At 36.0% G+C, this 19,920-nt stretch overlaps 1 protein-coding gene across 1 annotated transcript in view; it reads left to right on the top strand.

Moving 5' to 3' along the window:
- LOC136030006 (histone H5-like) overlaps nucleotides 1-19,920 on the top strand; it is a 38,942-nt gene that overhangs the window by 7,812 nt on the left and 11,210 nt on the right. The window contains exons 3-4 of the mRNA XM_065708650.1: nucleotides 6,864-6,977; nucleotides 13,976-14,120. Of these exons, the coding sequence (XP_065564722.1) occupies nucleotides 6,864-6,977; nucleotides 13,976-14,120 (259 nt within the window). The remainder of the gene's footprint in view (nucleotides 1-6,863; nucleotides 6,978-13,975; nucleotides 14,121-19,920) is intronic.

Here is a 19,920-nt window from a genome sequence, read left to right on the forward strand (position 1 = left end):
AAGGAACGAGAATAGCAACGGTAATAGAAGAAGACAAATTCTTAGGTGCAATATTCTAAATGTAACCAATACGGTATTTTGTCTTGAAATTGTCCATAAATCGGCCAGTATACGGGAATATATTAATTACGTAATGGTGATGTCTAGTTTTTACTAAGAATAAAATTACTCAAAATAATTTCAGTCCCTACTTTAACTAAGTATGATGAAATCCTTTAGCTCGGTATCAGGCCCGAGATATTCTGCTGTCCGTTCAGTATTATGGCATTAGCTGCCCGCTATTACTCGCCAAACAAAAATGTTGATGAAAAACATAAATTCATTCACTAATTACAGACAATTCTGATTTTGTTATTTCAAAGTATCCCAACGATTGATGCCAACGACCCTATGATGGATTCAATGTCCTCTTCTCTTTAAGCTTAAGCAACTATTTGCTATACTAACAAATAGGGAAACACCTCTCTTGATGCTATTCAAACAACTGTGAATATTTTTAGTTCCTCCTCAGCTTTGTCCCCATTGGGCGGGACTTACCACCTTTCTCTTCTTTTGTCTCCCTCTTCAAACTTTAAGCATTCTTGCTGAATTACCTAAGGTTCTTACAGCCCTCTTCAAAACTCTAACATTCTTTCTTTTGGAACATGGCAAAATACCGAGGGTTGGTGTGGTATTTACAATGTACAAGACATTGATGAAAAAATCGCTACTTCCCACCAAAAGCAAAACGGGAGATATTTAATTTCTTTCCCAGAAAAAAAAACATTAAAAAAATTTCCAGTGATAAACTCTATTTCAATCAGCTAATAAAACCACTAGTAAGAAATAAATAAAATCTTTTCAGGAATGGTAAATTGGATGAAGCTAATAAAATAAGGAAATATTAAAAAGTAAATTCGTAAATTTGTTCGATCCTAATAGACTACTAAGGTCGAAGAGTTGTTTAGAAATAAATTAAAAATTGATATACTGAGGTTAAAAAGCTGTGTGGCAAGGGATTTGACCAGCTATCTCAACCCCCTAAAGTTACCACCAGGAATCTTAACAGGCCCTTTGCTTCCATCGTCCAAAGCCTTTCGGCTTCGTCTTATTAATTATCAACCAATGATCTTCCTCATTTTTCACCTTTCCGGATCGAAAGGAGAACTGAGAAACTAAGAACAACAGCTGTCTGAATTCCTTTCAAAGCCCTTGGGTCTTTTTGATTGAAACTACCGAGTCTGGGCAATTTTCCAAAAACATGGAACCAGGGTTTCTTAACTCCCTTGAAAAAGAGAGACAGAAAGCCTGGTTTTGAAGATCCTTGAAACTATGGATATTTTCGATACTGTACGAGGGATTCCTTGTAGATTGACTAAAGAGAGAGATCCTACCCTTTACTGACCTGAGGCGATCTGGGACCCCCAAAATCCACTTCAACTTCCTACTGTCTTGTTCATCTTGTTGAACCCATGGTAAAAATCCTTAAAAAGCCTAGTAATTAGCCAAATTTAATTTCCATTGATATCTAAAGTGTATTTTATCTTGTTAACCACACTATAGTAGTTGAAAAACTTGTCACTCAATCTAATCTTACTCTTTCTTGATGAAACTAGTTGCGTCCTTCTTATTCAAATAGATCAGGAGTAGCTAAATGAACAAATTAAGATTATAATACACTGCCTGTCCATAATTGGGTACCCCGAGGTACTCTTCTGGATCCCCTGCCTTTCTCAGTTATGATTAATAGCCTCGTTAAGGAATTTCCTGAGAGACAAAAATTGGTCTATGACCTAATGGTCGTTGAAACCTACAATTGAATTTTAATGAATAACCCTAAGAGCATATTTGGCATTCCTTATGTACGGCACTAAAAACGACAAACGAAAAACAAAGCGAAAACGAAAAAAAAAAAACAATCTTCAGCACTTTCTTGTCTGAACAATAAAGAAGGAAAAATAAATATTTCTGAACGTACCCATATAGACTAAGCGCATGAAAATAAATTAGCTTTTATCACATGTTAAACAAAATCATCATTATGCCAGTTAAGGACACAGTATGCACAAATCGTATGGTATGACAGTAATATTGTATAAACAGACTACTTTAGCTTTTTTTTCGCTTCTAGAAAAGCTTGACGAAGTGGAATATATTCGTTGTTCCGCATTTACATACAACACAGTAAAATTAGGCACACCTAACCCTTCTTTTAATATAATGCACAATCTACAGAAATACATCAATAGCTAACTGTTTATTCAATTCCAACATTTTTTTTTCAGGAAAACAGAGCACATTTAAAGCATCTTCGTTAAAATTAGGATAGAATTTACAAAAATACATGGCTGGATAAATAAGATATTTGAAGTAGAATATATCTTTTTGCTCTTGATCATTAAAAAATACCCATGATTTCTGGGCGATCGTAATTTATGCCCATTTTCAAGCGAACCAAAAGTTTCTTTCTGAGCACGTGGATCCCATGGACATACGAATAAAAGTTTATATTGGCAATATTGGCTAATATTTTTTGGCCTTTTTTCGCGGTCAGTTTTTGGCTGTCCAAAATCCGCTCTTAAGTTTGTGTATATTAAATCTCTTACCAGAGACGAAGACCAAAGTTTTAATCTGGACCGACTTTTTTTTCTGTTTCCGTCGACTGGGTTCTCCTCAGCCCAACTACTTGTGCGTAAAAAGCCTTAAGTTGACCGAAAAAAGCTTTTGGCCCCCATTTTCAGAGGGACCTGGCACCCACTTTTCAAGCCAATTAGGGAAAAACAGTAATTTTGCCCCTTAAGGGCGAACCATTTTTTTTTCTTTGCAAAAAGAGTTAAACACTAGAATATTTATGTTTCCAGTGCTTCTGAAAGTCTGTTTTTGTTTTACCCTTCTTCAGGCCTAATTTTCGGGAAGCCCCTGTCTTTAAGCTTATAAAATTATTTCTATGATCAGCTTCCAATATCCTCACGGATTTATGCTAGTTCTCAAGCTGTTTGGAAAAACGTTTCCCCTAGGGCCTGATCGATATGGATTTTTGGGGTTCCATATCGATACTAATTAATTGATTAATTTATTTATTACCATCTTGCGTTAATAATTTAAGCGGAGCAAAAACACTAAAGGAAAGAAAAACAATACAATACAGACAATACAATCTAATCAAAGGGTGGTAAGGACCCAAACGTTGACAGACATCAGCACCTAATCTAGCAAAAAGTTTTTTATAAACAAAGATAATATCAGTGAGACAAAACTTTCTATTAATCTTCCGATTTCTATATGAATGCGGCATATACAATAAATATTTGTAATAACGAAAAAACAGAACTCTTATATTTTGTAAATTTTGACTATTAAAATAAGGGCGCGAACAAGCCAGAAACAATATAGAATGATCACAATATGTATAATAAAGTTTGGATTAATCCTTTCGTAAAAATCTGCCTTGGTTAGGGACAATTATTGCGTGCCCAACTTTAATTTTACTTTTAACATCATAAGCCCACAAGATCGAAGAGCCGATAAAGATGAGCAAATACTAATACCAAGCCACCGAATCGAAGAAACGAGCTTTACTGAGATTAAATAAAAAAAAACTAGTTTTTTTAACTGAAAGTAAGGAGCGACATTAAAACTGAAAACGAACAGAAATTACTCCGTATATGAAATGGGTTGTCCCCTCCGCAGTCCCTCGCTCTTTACGCTAAAGTTTGACTCTTTGCCACAATTCTACTTTTTAAAACAAGTAAAAACTTTAGCGTAAAGAGCGTGGGACTGCGGAGGGGACAACCCATTTCATATACGGAGTAATTTCTGTTCGTTTTCAGTTTTAATGTCGCTCCTAACTTTCAGTTAAAAAAAACTAGTTTTTTTTATTTAATTTCTGAACGTTTTTGAATTAATGCATGTTTGATTTTGGCTCTCCGCACATAAATTATTGAAATGAAATTAGTATATTAATTTTTTTTTTTTGGCTAAATGGCTTTCTCTTAGTTTTGATCAGACGATTTTGAGAAATAAGGGGTGAGGAAGGAGGCTTAGGTGCCCTCCAATTTTTCGGTTACTTAAAAAGGCTACTAGAACTTTTAATATTCAACGAATGTTTTTATTAGTAAAAAATATACCTCGCTCTTTACACTAAATCGTAAGTTTTGTCCCAATTCTTTAAGAATGACCCCTGAATCAAAAAGGCCGTAGAATAAATAGTTGAAATCACTAAAAATATTTTTCCATAAAGAGCGAGGTATTTATCTCCTCCTAAATACCTCGCTCTTTATGCTAAAGTATTTTTAGAACCCCTCATATGCGTAATAATCTCTGTTCGTTTTAAATTTCAATGCTAACCCTTACTTTCATTTGAAAAAACGTTTTCATGTTTATTTTTTCATTGTTTTTTTATAGTAATGCTAGAAAATCCTGCGCCCTTTTCATTGAATTTTTCTTCCCCCCTGACATATTCCTCAAAGGAAAGATCCTCCCACAAAGCCCTCTCCCATCAACCCCACCCCCAAAACCAAAAAATCCCCATGAAAACGTCTGTACACTTCCCAATAACCATTACTATATGTAAACATTGGTCAAAGTTTGTAACTTGCAGCCCCTCCCTCAGGGATTGTGGGGGAGTAAGTCATCCCCAAAGACATAGTTATTATGGTTTTCGACTATGCTGAAAAAAATGGCTATCTTAAAATTTTAATCTGTTGACTTTTGGAAAAAATGAGCATGGGAGGGGGCCTATTTGCCCTCCAATTTTTTCGGTCACTTAAAAAGGACACTAGAACTTTTCATTTCCGTTAGAATGAGCCCTCTCGTGACATTCTAGGACCACTTGGTCGATAAGATGCCCCCTGGAAAAAAAAAACAAAAAAAACAAACAAATAAACACGCACCCGTGATTTGTCTTCTGGCAAGAAATACAAAATTCCACATTTTTTAGATAGGAGCTTGAAATTTTTGCTATATAGTTCTCTGATATACCGAATGCGATAGTGTGATTTTCGTTAAGATTCTATGACTTTTAGGGGATGTTTCCCCCTTTTTTCCAAAATAGGACAAATTTTCTCAGGCTCGTAACTTTTGATGACAAAGACTAAATTAATTGAAACTTATATATTTAGAATCAGCGTAAAAATTCGATTCTTTTGATGTATCTTTTAGCATCAAAATTCCGTTTTTTAGAATTTCGTTTACTATTGAGCCGGGTCGCCCTTTACTACAGTTCCTTACCACGAACTGTTTGAAAAGAAAATAATTCGGTATTTTGGGGCTTCTGACTTTATTACTCCTTTGCGGAAGTTAGGCTCAAAATTGAAAAAGGATTATATTTTTCTCTGGGCCCCTTCCACCTCTTAGTTCGTTTATTTTCCCGTTAGTTTTCACCTGTTTTCGCTTTATAGTTGTGTTATCTCTTAGCAGTTCTTTCGTTAGTTGAGTTATGGTTGTGGTATATATGTTTTATCGCTCGTATAGTTGTGTTATTTTCAAATTATACTCCATAATAGAGAGGCTCCGAACACCCAGCACTGTATGTTAAGCTCTTAATTTGACGTTTTTTTCTAACGTGACCATATTCGTCCTGCGCCCTTTTCATTGAATTTTTCCCCCTTGGCATATTTCTCCAAGGAAAGATCCTCCCACATAGCCCCCTCCCTCAACCCTACCCCCAAAACCAAAAAAATCCCCCTGAAAACGTCTGTACACTTCCCAATAACCATTATTATATGTAAACACTGGTTGAAGTTTGAAACTTGCAACCCCTCCCCCAGGGACTGTTGGGGAGTAAGTCATCCCCAAAAACATAGTTATTATGATTTTCGACTATGCTAAACAAAATGGCTATCTCAAAATTTTGATCCGTTGACTTTGGGAAAAAAATGAGCGTGGGAGGGGGCCTAGATGCCCTCCAATTTTTTTGGTCACTTAAAAAGGGCACTAGAACTTTTCATTCCCGTTAGAATGAGCCCTCTTGCGACATTCTAGGACTACTTGGTCGATACGATGACCCCTGGAAAAAAAAAAAAAACAAAAAAAAAACAAACAAATAAACACGCACCCGTGATTTGTCTTCTGGCAAAAAATGCAAAATTCCACATTTTTGTAGATATGAGCTTGAAACTTCTACAGTAGGGTTCTCTGATACGCTGAATCTGATGGTGTCATTTTCGTTAAGATCCTACGATTTTTAGGGGGTGTTTCCCCCTATTTTCCTAAATAAGGCAAATTTTCTCAGGCTCGTAACTTTTGATGGATTAGACTAAACTTGATGAAACTTATATATTTAAAATCAGCATTAAAATGCAATTCTTTTGATGTAGCTATTGATATCAAAATTCAATTTTTTAGAGTTTTGGTTCCTATTGAGCCGGATCGCTCCTTACTACAGTTCGTTACCACGAACTGTTTGAAAGAACCACAATCAAGATCACTACTTTGATGTTTAGCATTAAAAACTAAATATTCACATTCTCAGTATTAAGTTTGAGGCCGATATCATCACAAGACTTAGAAACAAGCTGGGTCAACATTAGGTCATTAGACTAGATTTATGCGGCTAATCAAAAGTAAATCATCTGTATATACAATATACGAAAGATTTGGTAGGCCCAAAAAGCATGATGGACTAATGCGTGGCAAAATAGAATAAAGACAAGCATTAAAAAGATACGGGGATAGGACTCCTCCTTGCCTAAGACCAGAACAGATAAGGATATTACCAACGTAAGTATCACTTGACTTGAGTCGAATATATGAATTAGCATATTAAAAACGAAGAGTTGATATAATAGACACATTAACACCAAGTTAGATTAAAGAATACCAAAGTTTGCTATGGCATATTGAATCAAATAATTATCAGCATCAAGATGCATATTGAATCTAAGGCAGGAATATAGTAGTCAGGACCTTCTGAAGCTATTAAAACTGGATAGACAGACGGCAGCACCAGCCCCCAGACCAGCTTACGGTGTACAAGGACCAAGTGTACCTACTAATAAGTGAGTTGGTTTAATATTTATCTACCCTCTTGCTAGCCAAAAAATGGAATATTGTCCCATGGTTGCAATAAAGGAGACATATATTGAATTGAGTTATGTGTATTTCCTTGCCAAATTCTCTGCTAAATTGATGGCTTGGGCTTGTTTTTCTATTTTCATTAAATTGACTAATTTTCGCTAGAATACATTGAGTGTTTCCAAATTATTGTTTCTTGTATTAGTTGTACGAAACTAGCTCGCTCAAGAATATCACACTTAAATGCATAATTGGTAAAATTCTCCTGCTAAATCGATCGCTTGGGCCTATTTTTCTATTTTCTTTAAATTGACTAATTTTCGCTAGAATACAGTGAGTGTTTCCAAATTATTGTTTCTTATATTAGTTGTACAAAACTAGCTCACTCAAGAATATCACACTTAAATGCATAATTGGTAGTAAAATCGTGTGAAGTATTTTTACCTTCGCAGCTCTTAAAAAAAGTGTTGACAAATTAAAAAAAAAAAATTAAAATTTTAAACATGTTTTTAGAAAAATTAAAATTTAAAGTGTCTTTTTTCTGGATCTTTTGCATCATTTTAATTCAAGAAATGTGATGTGTGTTTCATGGTTTTCGTAAAACTAAACCTTTGGTATTGTAAAACAATTCAAGTGATGTTATTGTACATGCCTATACAGTAGATTGTAGACAGAAAAATAAAAAAAAAATTGGATTTTTGTGTTTTATTAACAATTATTATCGCTGTAAAAGAATTTGACGGTTTCCATGCAACCAGTTGTTTGCACAATGTACAATGAAAATGCATATTTTGCAAGATAGTGAAAAATCTAAAAAAAGTTTTTTTTTTATTCTTATTTATGAACTGTTGTTTGCAAAATGTAGTTTTTTGTTTTGCCTCCGAGATGATAAAAATTAAAATTTTATGCAAAAAACTCTAAATTCCAATTGTTTCAGCATTTGAGAACTTGCATTCCAACTATTTACACATTTTGAAAAAAACGAAAAAAAAAACACAAACTTCTAACTATTTTAAGAGTCAAATAAAATGTAGAATCAGTTGGATTGAACAAATTGTTTAAACTTAATTTCTATAATAGGGTGAGTTCTACATATCATTTGAGAAAAGCATGGCATGCCCTTTTTTGAACTACTCAACCACTATATAGTTTGTGCTACTACGTATTTTTTTTTTGTGATGATGTTTTTGATTGACGGGTATACTCTCATCGAAGTTGCTGCTATGTGGTTTTGACTAGTTTGTCTCAATGATATAAATAATTATTGTAACTGTAGTAATTCATATCATTAAGTAATTACAATCAACTATAATCTAGTTCTGCAATGCCAACCAAGTACTAAAACTAATCAATTACACACAAAACAAAGTTTGGGAGGGACATAAATCGACTTGAACGACAATAGCAAAGGAGAGATAACATAACTAGGACATTAAAAAATAGAAATAAAACATAATAAATAAAATGATTGAACTTTATTAAGAATTAGCGAGTGATACATCATACCAAGATAAACTTACATGCAAATAAACACAGACTACAAAATATTATAAGGGCTTGGGGCGGGGCTGGTAGCCCTTCAATCACTTTTGTCCTTAAAAAATACTCTATATCTTTCAGCTTAAATCAAATGAACTCTTTGCCAAGTATCTATTTTAATTTTTATCCGACTGAAGTGTCAAGGGAAAAAATAATGGGCGGGAGACACTGCTCTGTAGCTTTACACCCTGGTTTCGCTAGCAGTTGAAGTCCTTTTGGTACTTATATGTTTCAGCACCTTTGTTAAGTTCTTCATCCTTTGACGCACTATATAACCGGTTTCTTCGTTAGTTTCTTTCAGCTTAGCGTGATACAAGCAAAGACAAGTTACAGAACAGATGAGAAATATATAATTTGCGCTGTATATTTGCACAATAGGGGGGGGGGGGCTAAAGTATTTTAACAGTGAAGTTAGAAAAAAATTCTTATTTTGGTACTTTTATATTATAGTGCCTGTGTTAAGTTTTTCGTCTAAGTTGAACCTGTTTTTCTGACTAATCCTAATGAAATATCACAAAATTTGATGAAAATATATTACCGTGGAAATAAATTTGTGCTATACATGTGAACATTGGGAGGGGTGGGGGGGGGTAAAGTTTAGCGGGTCTGTATGCAAAATGTGTCGGGTATAATTGTTCTGCATATTATGAAGTAAAAATTGTTGACAGAGTCATTTGTAACATTTTGGTGTCGCTATATGTGTCAGGCTATTGATTCCAAGCATTCAACATCCCTTCTTCGTAGCGGCGCTGTTATACGATTTCTTGTCTAACTTTGTTGTGTCGACCCCAGGTCGATAGAAACGCAAGTTCAAATGCTATTTTGAATACATGCAAGGTGTGTCATATGTAAAATACTTTTTTTAGAACACGTCTTGTTTCTATGACCAAAGTATTGGTCCCCCTTACTTTTCCCCCACATTCAGGGACAATAATTCTATCTCTTGAAGAATTCTGAGTTGTTGCACTAATGGAATTTATGAACGATAGTTTGTTGGCCGGCTTTCTATATATTCTGTTTCAAAGACTTGGTTTTGTCCCGTTTTTATATAGCCTACTCTCCAATTACTATCCATTCACAAAAAAAGGTTACTACCTGGAATTAAGGTTAAAAAGGCTCGAGTCCAAATGCTTTCCTTTTCTGCTTAACAGATTCGTAGGGTAGAAAGTTTCCGTTACAGTACTAGGCTGATGTTCCACAAGCCCAAGTAATATCCAGAATTCAGTTTTTGTCCTAAAAATTTCATTATCCTATTTTCAAAAATAATGGGATAAAAGTAAGTTTTTTTTCTCAAGCCCATTGTTGTGCAATCAATAAAAATTAATTCAAAACAAGCAGATATATAATATATATGAAAGATATGTGAAATATAAAATTTTCTGTTGGAGAGGTGTGTACTTGTATTTTTTTACTCTTTGATGCATATTAATCTCTTTTTTTCGTCTTTTTTTACATTCAGCTTCAGAGGCTGGATTCATCTTATAAACGTTCAATCCAGCCCATTTTCTATATACTATACTGTTGATAAGTTACAAAGTGTAAAATATTTGAAGGAATTTGCCTTTAGAAGACCAAGTTCTGGCTTTGAAATTTTTTACATGCCTTGATCTGCTATGTAATTGAGACATTTGAGGATTTTGTATTATTCCAAAAAATAAATTTAACTGCTGGTGAAAATTTCGGCTTGGCAGACGTACAATTGTATTTTTTGCCTCTGTTGTCGCGTCCCCCCCCCCAAAAAAAAAAAAATTCAAAGATGCCAAACACTCCACCTCAATTATTATGCTCCTAAAACAGGACTTTTTTTAATATAGCACAAAGAATCGCGCATAAACACTTTAATATTTATGCTGTAGTTTCTCAAACTCTAAAATTTCTTGCATATAATACAAAAATAAAAATAGGTATTAAAAGAATTAATACCCGCGCAGTGTTTTTGTAATTAAACCAAGATTTTCTGTCAATTCAAGCACAAGCTTTTAGATGATTGTTAATTGTATGATTTTCTCACTTGCTGTAAATATTGGCTATTTTATCGTAGAAAGGTGAAGCAAATTAAAAGTTCTTCATCAGTAGGGGAGAGGTGGGTACAGTGGCGCAGTCTGCTACAGTGGCGCACTTGATCCCACTGCCACCTGTAATTAGATTAAATTCTAAAAAAATACGCACTAGGAGGGCAGTCACATGGTCTATGATCGTCAGCCATTTTCAATTTTTTGGAGCGATTGCAGTTTTTGAGGTATGTGATTAAGTGCTTTGAAAAATAAAATCTTGGACAAATGGAAAATATTTTTTGACTTTGCTAAGGTTTGTAGGCTACAAATAGTGTCGAATTCTGGCGAATATTAGTTCATCTGGAAGCTCCAACAATTCTAAACATAGTTCAGCCATCTGTTTGTCTCTCGGTCATTATTTCAAATTTTGGTTCACAAAATGGATAAAAGAGGGCATTTCGGCTACAGTGGCGCATTTTGGTGGAGGGTATAGTGGCGCACCCCGAAATTTTTTAAATTCATAAACTTCACGTGGTAGGTAGCCTATATGATAGCTTTGACTTCTACTACTACTACTACAAACTCGTCACAGCCTTAAGCCGCCTGAGACCGACACACTGGCGAACACTTCTCCTCCATACCACCCTGTTTAAGGCTACTGCCCCCAAAGATTTTGGGTAATTTCTTATGATCTCGACCCAGTCTAACGTGGGACATCCTGTCCCCCCCCTTCAGACCACTAAGTAGAACTAATCTAGGAATTCGATCGCCCAGGTTAGGCTGGGGTTCTAGGTTAAGCTCGGTTCAGGTTAGGCTACAAGTTCTAGAAGTTCAGTAACAAAGGCTACATCCCCCAAACATTATTGGTCTTTTGCAGAATGCCCAATGAAGCAGAGCGTATGAAGCTTGCCGTGCACGCGGTACTGGAATTGAAGCTTTCACAACGGGCTGCTGCCAAAAAATACGAGATCCCAGAGACAACACTCCGTCGATATGTAAATAAGGCTTGGAATGCGTCGGACGATAAAAAGCTGACTTTAAAATTTGAGCCGAATTACCAAATCCGTCAAGTGTTACCTGATGAACTTGAACAGCAACTTCACACGATTATTTGATAAAGGCATGCAAAATGCACCATGGTTTGACACGGCTCAACGTCCGCCAATTCGCTTTCGAAATTGCAAAGATGAACCAATTGAAGGTGCCATCAACATGGCATGAGAAAAAGATAATGGGGAAAGACTGGTATTACAGTTACATGAAACGCTTCCCAGACCTGTCTATCCGGAAAGCAGAGGGAACAAGCTTGGCCAGAGCCATGGCATTCAACAGAACAACTGTAAATGAGTTCTATGACAACTTGGAGACTGTTATGAATAAGTTTAAGTTTCAGCCTAGTGATATTTATAACTTAGATGAGACGGGGGCAACAACAGTGCAGAGACCACCAAATGTGATAGCACCCAAGGGCACAAACAGGTGGGCCAAGTGACTTTTGCTGAACGAGGCGAACTGACCACAGTGCTGCACCATCAATGCTAAAGGTAATTTCTTGCCACCTTACTTCGTCTTCCCAAGGAAAAGATTTGGCTCCCAGTTGATGAATGGTGCACCACCAGGCAGTTGCGGTAGCGGTTCTGCCAAAGGATGGATGACATCTGACATCTTCCTGCTTGTCCTCGAACACGTTGTGAAACATGCCCGCTGTACAAAAGAGAGACCCATATTGCTGATAGAACACAACCACTCTTCTCATGTGTCGATCCAGGCCATTCAGTACTGCAAAGATAACGGGATAGTGGTTCTGACTTTGCCACCCCACACCAGCGGAAAGCGACAGCCACTGGACAGAACAGTCTACAAATCATTCAAAAACTACTACAACATCGCCTGCAATGACTGGATGGTCAGCAACCCCAGAAAGACAATTGGCATCTCTATCATTGCTCAACTTGTTGGAAAGGCTTTCCAACTCTCCTTCACACAGAAAAACATAGTCAGTGGCTTTGCTGCTACTGGGATTTTCCCCTTCAACTGCCTACTTTTCACAGATGACGATTTTCTCGCATCAGCTGTGACCGACAGACCAGAACCTAATCCCAGCGCAGCTCCAGAGGCCGAAGAAGTCAAGCAAGAATTGAATAGTCATAACGAAGCGGGTCCAAGCTCTGCCTCCCCAAGCGCTGCCTCCCCTACCGCCGTTACACCCGAAGCTGTAAGGCCCTACCCAAGAGCGCCCCCCAGGAAGCTGACAGAAGGAGCTTGGAAGAGGAAGAAAACCATCATTGCCACGGATACCCCAGTGAAAGATGCTTTAGAAAAAGAATTCATGGAAAGGGAGGGGAAAAAAAGGCCAAGACTTCTAAGATTAACCCCAAGACAAAGAAAGCCGTTGTCCAAAATCCAGTGCCAAAAAAACAGGATGTCCAACCTAAGAAAAGGGGCAGTGCTGTTGGATACTTTGCTAAATTTCACCGCAATTTCAAGAGAAACAGTCATGTAAAGACCCTGTTTTCTGATTCTTCGTCTGATGATGACTTTGGTGACTCTGCCACAAAAGGCAATAGTAGCTGTGATAGTGATGAAAGCCTCCACTGTGGCCTTGAAGACCAAAACGATCTTTTGTGTGACGATGAAGTCCGTGTTGGAGATTATGTTCTTGTTTGCGAGGGGGAGATCAAAAAGAACAAAATTTACTCCGTGGGTGAAGTCCTCTCTGAATCCAGCTTTGACATTGAGCTCATGTATATTAAGAGAATGGTTCCTTTCTAAAAGGTCATCAGGACCAGTGAAAATTACACTTTCAGCAAGTCGAGTGTCGAAATGAAGCTACCTGCTCCGAATATTTCTGGTGGCACAGAAAGACAGGCGGAGCAACTGGTCTTCCCCATTGACCTGACTGCTTACAATATTAACTAGTGTGCCTTCTTCTTTTATTTTCAGTTCATTATTTTTTATTTCCTTACTCATTATACGAAGTATTCATCTTTTAGGTATTTTCAGTTCATTATTTTGTACTTCCTTACTCATTAAACGAAGTATTCATCTTAGCAGTTTGATTGCGCCACTATTCCAGATGGGTGCGCCACTGTTCCAGATGGGGTGCGCCATAGTTCCCGCCTAGTCGGCAACAATGGCGCAAAAAGTGGCTGTCAGAAAACATGACTCCATCAAAACCTGGTTCAAAGAAGAAGTGTGAAATAAATCACCAGTGTAGAATAATAAACTGCCTGCACAACAGTTCAAAAATCGTCCAAAAATGTTAATATTTGCCAAAGTTACGATGCTTTGACCTGAAAGTGCGCCACTGTACCCACCTCTCCCCTATAATGAATCTTTATATAGAAGAATTAATGTTTTATTGCAACTAGGACTTAAATTAGGTCTAATATTAACTAAGAGCCTATGCTTAAAAATTATATTTTTTTTTATATTTTTCATTCCATTAGATTTTTGAAGCCCCTCAGTGAAACATTGAGTTTGATGGAAGAAATTTTTGAGGGGATTCAGCGTTACACTTTTGAAGTACAAACGGGCAGGAGATATATTCGAAGTGTTGGAGCGGCCCTCTCGATTGCTGTCAACTTGCTAGAGGTATACATTTACTTCTTTTTTTTTTTAATTTTGGTTTTTATTTTATATTGCCTGTAGACAATTCTATATCTGTTAGGTCTTTGATTAATTGTGATTTTCCTTCTCCCTTTTTTACTGTATTCTCTGGAAATGGCATCAATACCTGGCTAGTCTAGTCCTTTGCCAAGCTTAATGCCTTTTCCACTGACAAACCACCTTCTTGAAACAAGTTTCAGAATCATCATTGACATCGAAGAAATTATAAAATAGGCTGATAAATCTGTATTGTAAACTTCAGAGCAGTAAAATTTATAAGTCCATCCAAGACCCATATAAGTCGCAATCCAAGACCAAAGCCGAAATATTCGGAAACTTTTAAATTAAAGTGTAGTTTTGTTTTTATTTTTGGTTCACTGCTTTATTGAAATTATAACCCGTTTTCTCCTGCTTAATTTTCGTTAACGGAAAAGCAGTGTGGCCCAAAAAAGTCTTTACATGTAAGTAAGTATGACGGCACTAGAACCTTAAGGTCCAAACCAGCGGTGCTGATCTCTGTTTCATGGCCCTTCAGCCAGGAAGTGCAATGGGGGGGCTAGGGCCCTGCCATCCTGTGCTTTCGCACACCTTTCCTGCTTATCTTCCCTTGATTTCTCCAGTTGCCCATTTAAAGTTGGGTCGACTCTGGCTGAGCTTATAGAGTCACTCCACTTACCCCCGTCCAAAACCAAATAACTGGCTATGCCAGGGACTGAACCCTTGCCCCTTGGACAAAGGATTCTCAAACCAGCGTGCCAACCACTTAGCCAAGACCCATGAGCCAGCAAATATCCCTAATTTGAAACCAAAATCTTACTTGCAGCTAGTGTCAAAGTCGGGATCTGGATTGCGTGCTCTTGATCCTGATTTTTAGTGGAACATCAAAATTCAAAATTTTCATTTTGAATGAATTGAAATTTTTGAAAATTTTCTGAAAATTCTGAATGAATTTTGAATTTCATTGGCATAACACCCATTTACATTATGTGTATTTACTATGGTTTGATTACTGTATATAAATTTATACAGTATAATCAAAGTCAATAATTTTTGGCTACTTTCTCAAAACGCTTTTGAAACCAACCCGAGACTGTTTGTAATTTCTAAAACATGTAATAATAACATTACACTACTAATTACTGATTTTTATGTATGTATTGGAATAAATTAATTTAAAATTAGATTCTTGAAAAGTAGTGTTAAAAAGGTGAAAATTTAATATCGCTTATGTTTATAATGTCGCTTATAGTTGAGATAGGGAATGATTGTACTGTCTAAATTCATCTATAGTGGGTTGCTTTGCAATTTGTGTTAGGAAAAATCATTTTCGCTAATCGAAAATTGTTAATGACAGTTATAGATTTGGACCCTCACACTTCCTAACATTTCCATTGTAATTTCTTCTTTTATCAAAAGGCAAAAATCCGCCAATAATTCGTCTCAATGAATTCTTTTTTAAGACATCTCTAAATATAACGCTAAATATCTAACCACATCGCGCTTTAGCTGTACCAGATCGGCTGTGATAATTAAATGTGCGACATAAGCCATTTTTGTAACTTTTCAGAAGAGCCACAAATTGGAAAAAAGTTTATTGGCTGTGGTCGCTCTGAAGGATGAGGCTAATGGAGATTATGGGAACATATAAACCAACTTTTCATGTTTTCTTTTAGTGATAAAAATTAAATTCAGATATTCTGAGTGAATTAAAAATTATTACATTTTATGGCGTCCTTCTTTTTTTTCTGAAAAAAGGGAAGAGATAATCCTCTTCTGTCAAAAGTATTCGGAGCGAATTCAGAGTTAATCCATTATTTTGGCGTATGTCTCCGTTTTCCTTGGCAAAAAAAGGAGGCAAATGCCAGTTCACCATGTTATACCTCTATAAGATAATCCTCTTCTGTCAAAACTGGTGTATGTCTCTTTTTATCTTCGTAATGGTACAAGATAAGACAAATCTGACTGCACCATTCGGTTCCTCACTTTGAGTTTACGCACGACGCAACAATTCATCGATTTCCACTAAAATGGCATATGTCACCCTTTTGATTATCACAGCCAAAATACGTCTAGTTTGTAGAAAAGGTCGGGTTTTGTGCATTTATGAAGAACTCGCTTGGAGGAGCTGACATGTGGCTGTGATAGAATACCTTTTTTCGTATTGTAGTGGTAAAAGTATCCAGAATGTATCCAGAATTCTCAGCTCGAGTTCAAAACTTTCAGTCCCTCATACATTTTGGAGTCTACTTGCTAATCGGAATTTTAGAGGAAGTAAGCAATCGAGGAAGTAAGATTGCTGATTAAACGGAAAACGTAGTAAGCAATCGGACTCTATAGCCATTTTAACAAATGTTTGTTCTAGTCTATTCACTTTCATATCTAAATCCTAACAGTCTTCATATCTAAGTGAAGGATATCGCTGAAATGTTAAAGCGGACAACTAGAAATTAACATCAATATGATGCCCAGTCTATTATTTGCCATGAAAATCTTTTATCGGTAATCTACTTGTGGAGATCTCCAAGGCAATTGTCTAATTTCTATTTTGAAGTTTGAAGTTTTATTTCAAGATCCGGTAATGTAGTCGTAAAAGCCTAAAAAAGATACATATGTATGTAAAAGCAGTAATAAAAGACATGTTTAAGCAGAACAACAGGTGACAATGAACACTTTAAATAAGAAAAGAAAAAACATTCGTGTCAAATCTCTTTTCTCATTTGTTCGTTTACGTCATTGTTGATTTATTTATAATCTTCCCTTCTAAGTTCATAATTTTTTATTCTAAACTTGAAGGTGCAAGTTTTTTTTTTTTTTTTTTTTTTTTTTTTTTTTTTTTTTTTTAATGTATTGCTAATTTTTCTACTCTCAAATAGTTGACATATTCTAAACATTAGCTAATAAATCAACTTATCTGTCTACGCTCAAACTTGTGTACCTAAGCTTTACTCTCTTCGGAATCAAGGTTTTATGCTCTCATATTTTCTTAATTTTGTAACGGTCTTAAATTATTTTGCGGTTTTATTTCCTATTGCCTGTTACAGAGTCAATTTGAGGCAAAGTCATTGTCTCTATCTTAAAATTTGTGTGTTTTCTCTTCTCCGTTCAAGCTTTTGAAATTGACATATGCTACTTTTTTTTAGCGTTGAAATATCTTATAGGATGGAGCCAAAATAATAACACGCTCATTAGGGTATCACGGGACCCGAAAATTTCTCACCTTATGTTTTATCAGGTTACTTGATCATAACGTCAGCGAATCTGTATTCTGTAGGCGCTCATCTTTTGCAACAAGTAATTTTGGCTATTTGCTATTTATTTAGCCCTTATCTTCTTTTTGAGAATGCTTTTCATTTTGGTGGAGGAAGTACTCAGGTAATCGATAAAGAATGCACATTCAACTAACAGATACTAGCAAACTGCATGGATTGCTATGAGGCTAGTGCTACCAGATCATTGTCAAAATAAAAGTGGCTCTTTTAATACATACTAATTAAATAAGAAATGCAGTTTTAATTCATTGATAAAGCTAGCAGTAAAAAGCTGTGTTGCCCCTTATATCCATCGGAAGTGCTCCTATATGTTTTTCTTTTTTTAGCCTGAAATCTACAGCTTCAGGAAGCTAAGCATGTCTTAGTGTGTGTGTGTTTGTGGGGGTGGGGCTACCGTATTTTTTACTGAGTATCTTTTTGACATACTGCTTCATTTGCTTTCCTTGCAGATAGTCTTTTATGGTCTATTTTTTTTTGTATAAATTATATATTGTTTTTATTATAAAATAGACTATTTTATTTTGATAAGCTTCATTGATCGCCGTAGCTCCTTTTTCTGCCAGTACCGACGATTCTAAGGTGTCTATTGAACGTTCACAAAGGGGACATAAAACTGAGGTCTCAGCCATCTAAAAAAGAGAACTAGGAATAAGTGAGCTGTCGGTGAATGTTACAACGAAAACCCTCATTCTGAACCGAAAAATTCGTGCTCCTCTTCGAAAAATACCCCGTGATCGTGTGTCGCTTGATTTTTTTTTTTTTTTTTTTTTTTTTACTTCATACAAAAACAAAAACAAAACATAAAAAAGAATTATATGATTAAACGTGATGTTTCTGTCTAATAAAAGAGCACAAAAACAATCGTTTCTTAAAAGGGAAAGCATCAATAAACTACTTTTCTTTTCACGGTTCCTCATTCTCGGATTCTGGAAATATATAAAAAATAGGCGCAAAAAACTTGAAAAAAAGGGAATTTCGCAACGGGATGGAGATTTAGATTTTTGATATGTTGTAGAGCTCTCTTTTCTGAACACAGTGGTGCAAAAATAATTTCTGTACCTGGTTCGACCATTTTTTTTCCTTATCTTTTCCCTACTATAAAGCTTAAGACTAGCAGAAAGTATTGTGTATATAAGGGCTTGTCCCCTTCTCAATACCTTACTCTATGTGCCAAATTTCGCCTCTATTTCCAAAAATTTAAGAATAACTATTAGAATAGTAAGCTTTTTTTGAAAGTTCTAAATAAAACTCATGCGTAAAACGCGAGGTATTAAACAGTTCGTGATAACAAACTGTAGTAAGGAGCGACCCGGCTCAATAGTAACCAAAACTCTAAAACATGGAATTTTGGTACCAATAGCTACATCAAAAGAATTGCATTTTAATGCTGATTTTAAATATATAATTTTCATCAGCTTTTATCTTACCCATCAAAAGTTACGAGCCTGAGAAAATTTGCCTTATTTTAGAAAATAGGGGGAAACACCCCTTAAAAGTCATAGAACCTTAACGAAAATCACACTATCAAATTCAGCGTATCAGAGAGCCCAACAATAGAAGTTTCAAGCTACTATCTGCAAAAATGTGGAATTTTACATTTTTTGCCAGAAGGCAGATCACGGATGCGTGTTTGTTTGTTTGTTTTTTTTTTGTTTTTTTTTTCCCAGGGGTGATCGTATCGACCCAGTTGTCCTAGAATGTTGCAAGAGGGATGATTCTAACGGAAATGAAAAGTTCTAGTGCCTGTTTTAAGTGACCAAAAAATTGGAGGGCACTTAGGCCCCCTCCCACGCTAATTACTTTCCCAAAGTTAACGGATTACAATTTTGAGATAGTCATTTTATTCAGCGTAGTCAAAAAATCTTATGACTATGTCTTTGGGGGCGACTTACTCCCCCACTGTCCCCGTGGGAGGGGCCATATGTTACAAACTTTGACCAGTGCTTACATATAGTAATGGTTATTGGGAAGTGTACAGGCGTTTTCAGGAGGATTTTTTGGTTGGAGGCAGGAGTTGAGAAGAGGGGGATATGCTGGGGGAACTTTCCATCGAGGAATTTGTCATGGGGAAGAAAATTTCCATGAAGGGAGCGCAGGATTTACTAGCATTACTTAACAAAAAACAATTAAAAAATAAATATGAAAAAGTTTTTTTCAGCGGGAAGTAAGCAGCAGCATTAAAACTTAAAACGAACAGAAATTATTACCCATATGAAGGGCTCACCTCCTCCTAATACCTCGCTCTTTACGCTAAAGTATTTTAGTAGTTTCAACTATTTATTCTGCAGCTTTTGTGATTCAGGCGTCATTCTTAATGGATTGGGACAAAATTTAAGCTGTAGTGTAAAGAGCGAGGTACTGACGAGGGGGCGAACCCCCTCATATATGTAATAAAAACATGTGAATACAAAAGTTCTTTACGTAAGCTACTTTATAAGATACGTATATCTTTTACTTATAAAAAGATTCGTAAAAAATTAAAAGTTCTAGTTGCCTTTTTAATTAACCGAAAATCG

This window comes from Artemia franciscana, chromosome 1 (genome assembly GCF_032884065.1).
Source record: "Artemia franciscana chromosome 1, ASM3288406v1, whole genome shotgun sequence".
Classification (NCBI taxonomy): domain Eukaryota; kingdom Metazoa; phylum Arthropoda; class Branchiopoda; order Anostraca; family Artemiidae; genus Artemia; species Artemia franciscana.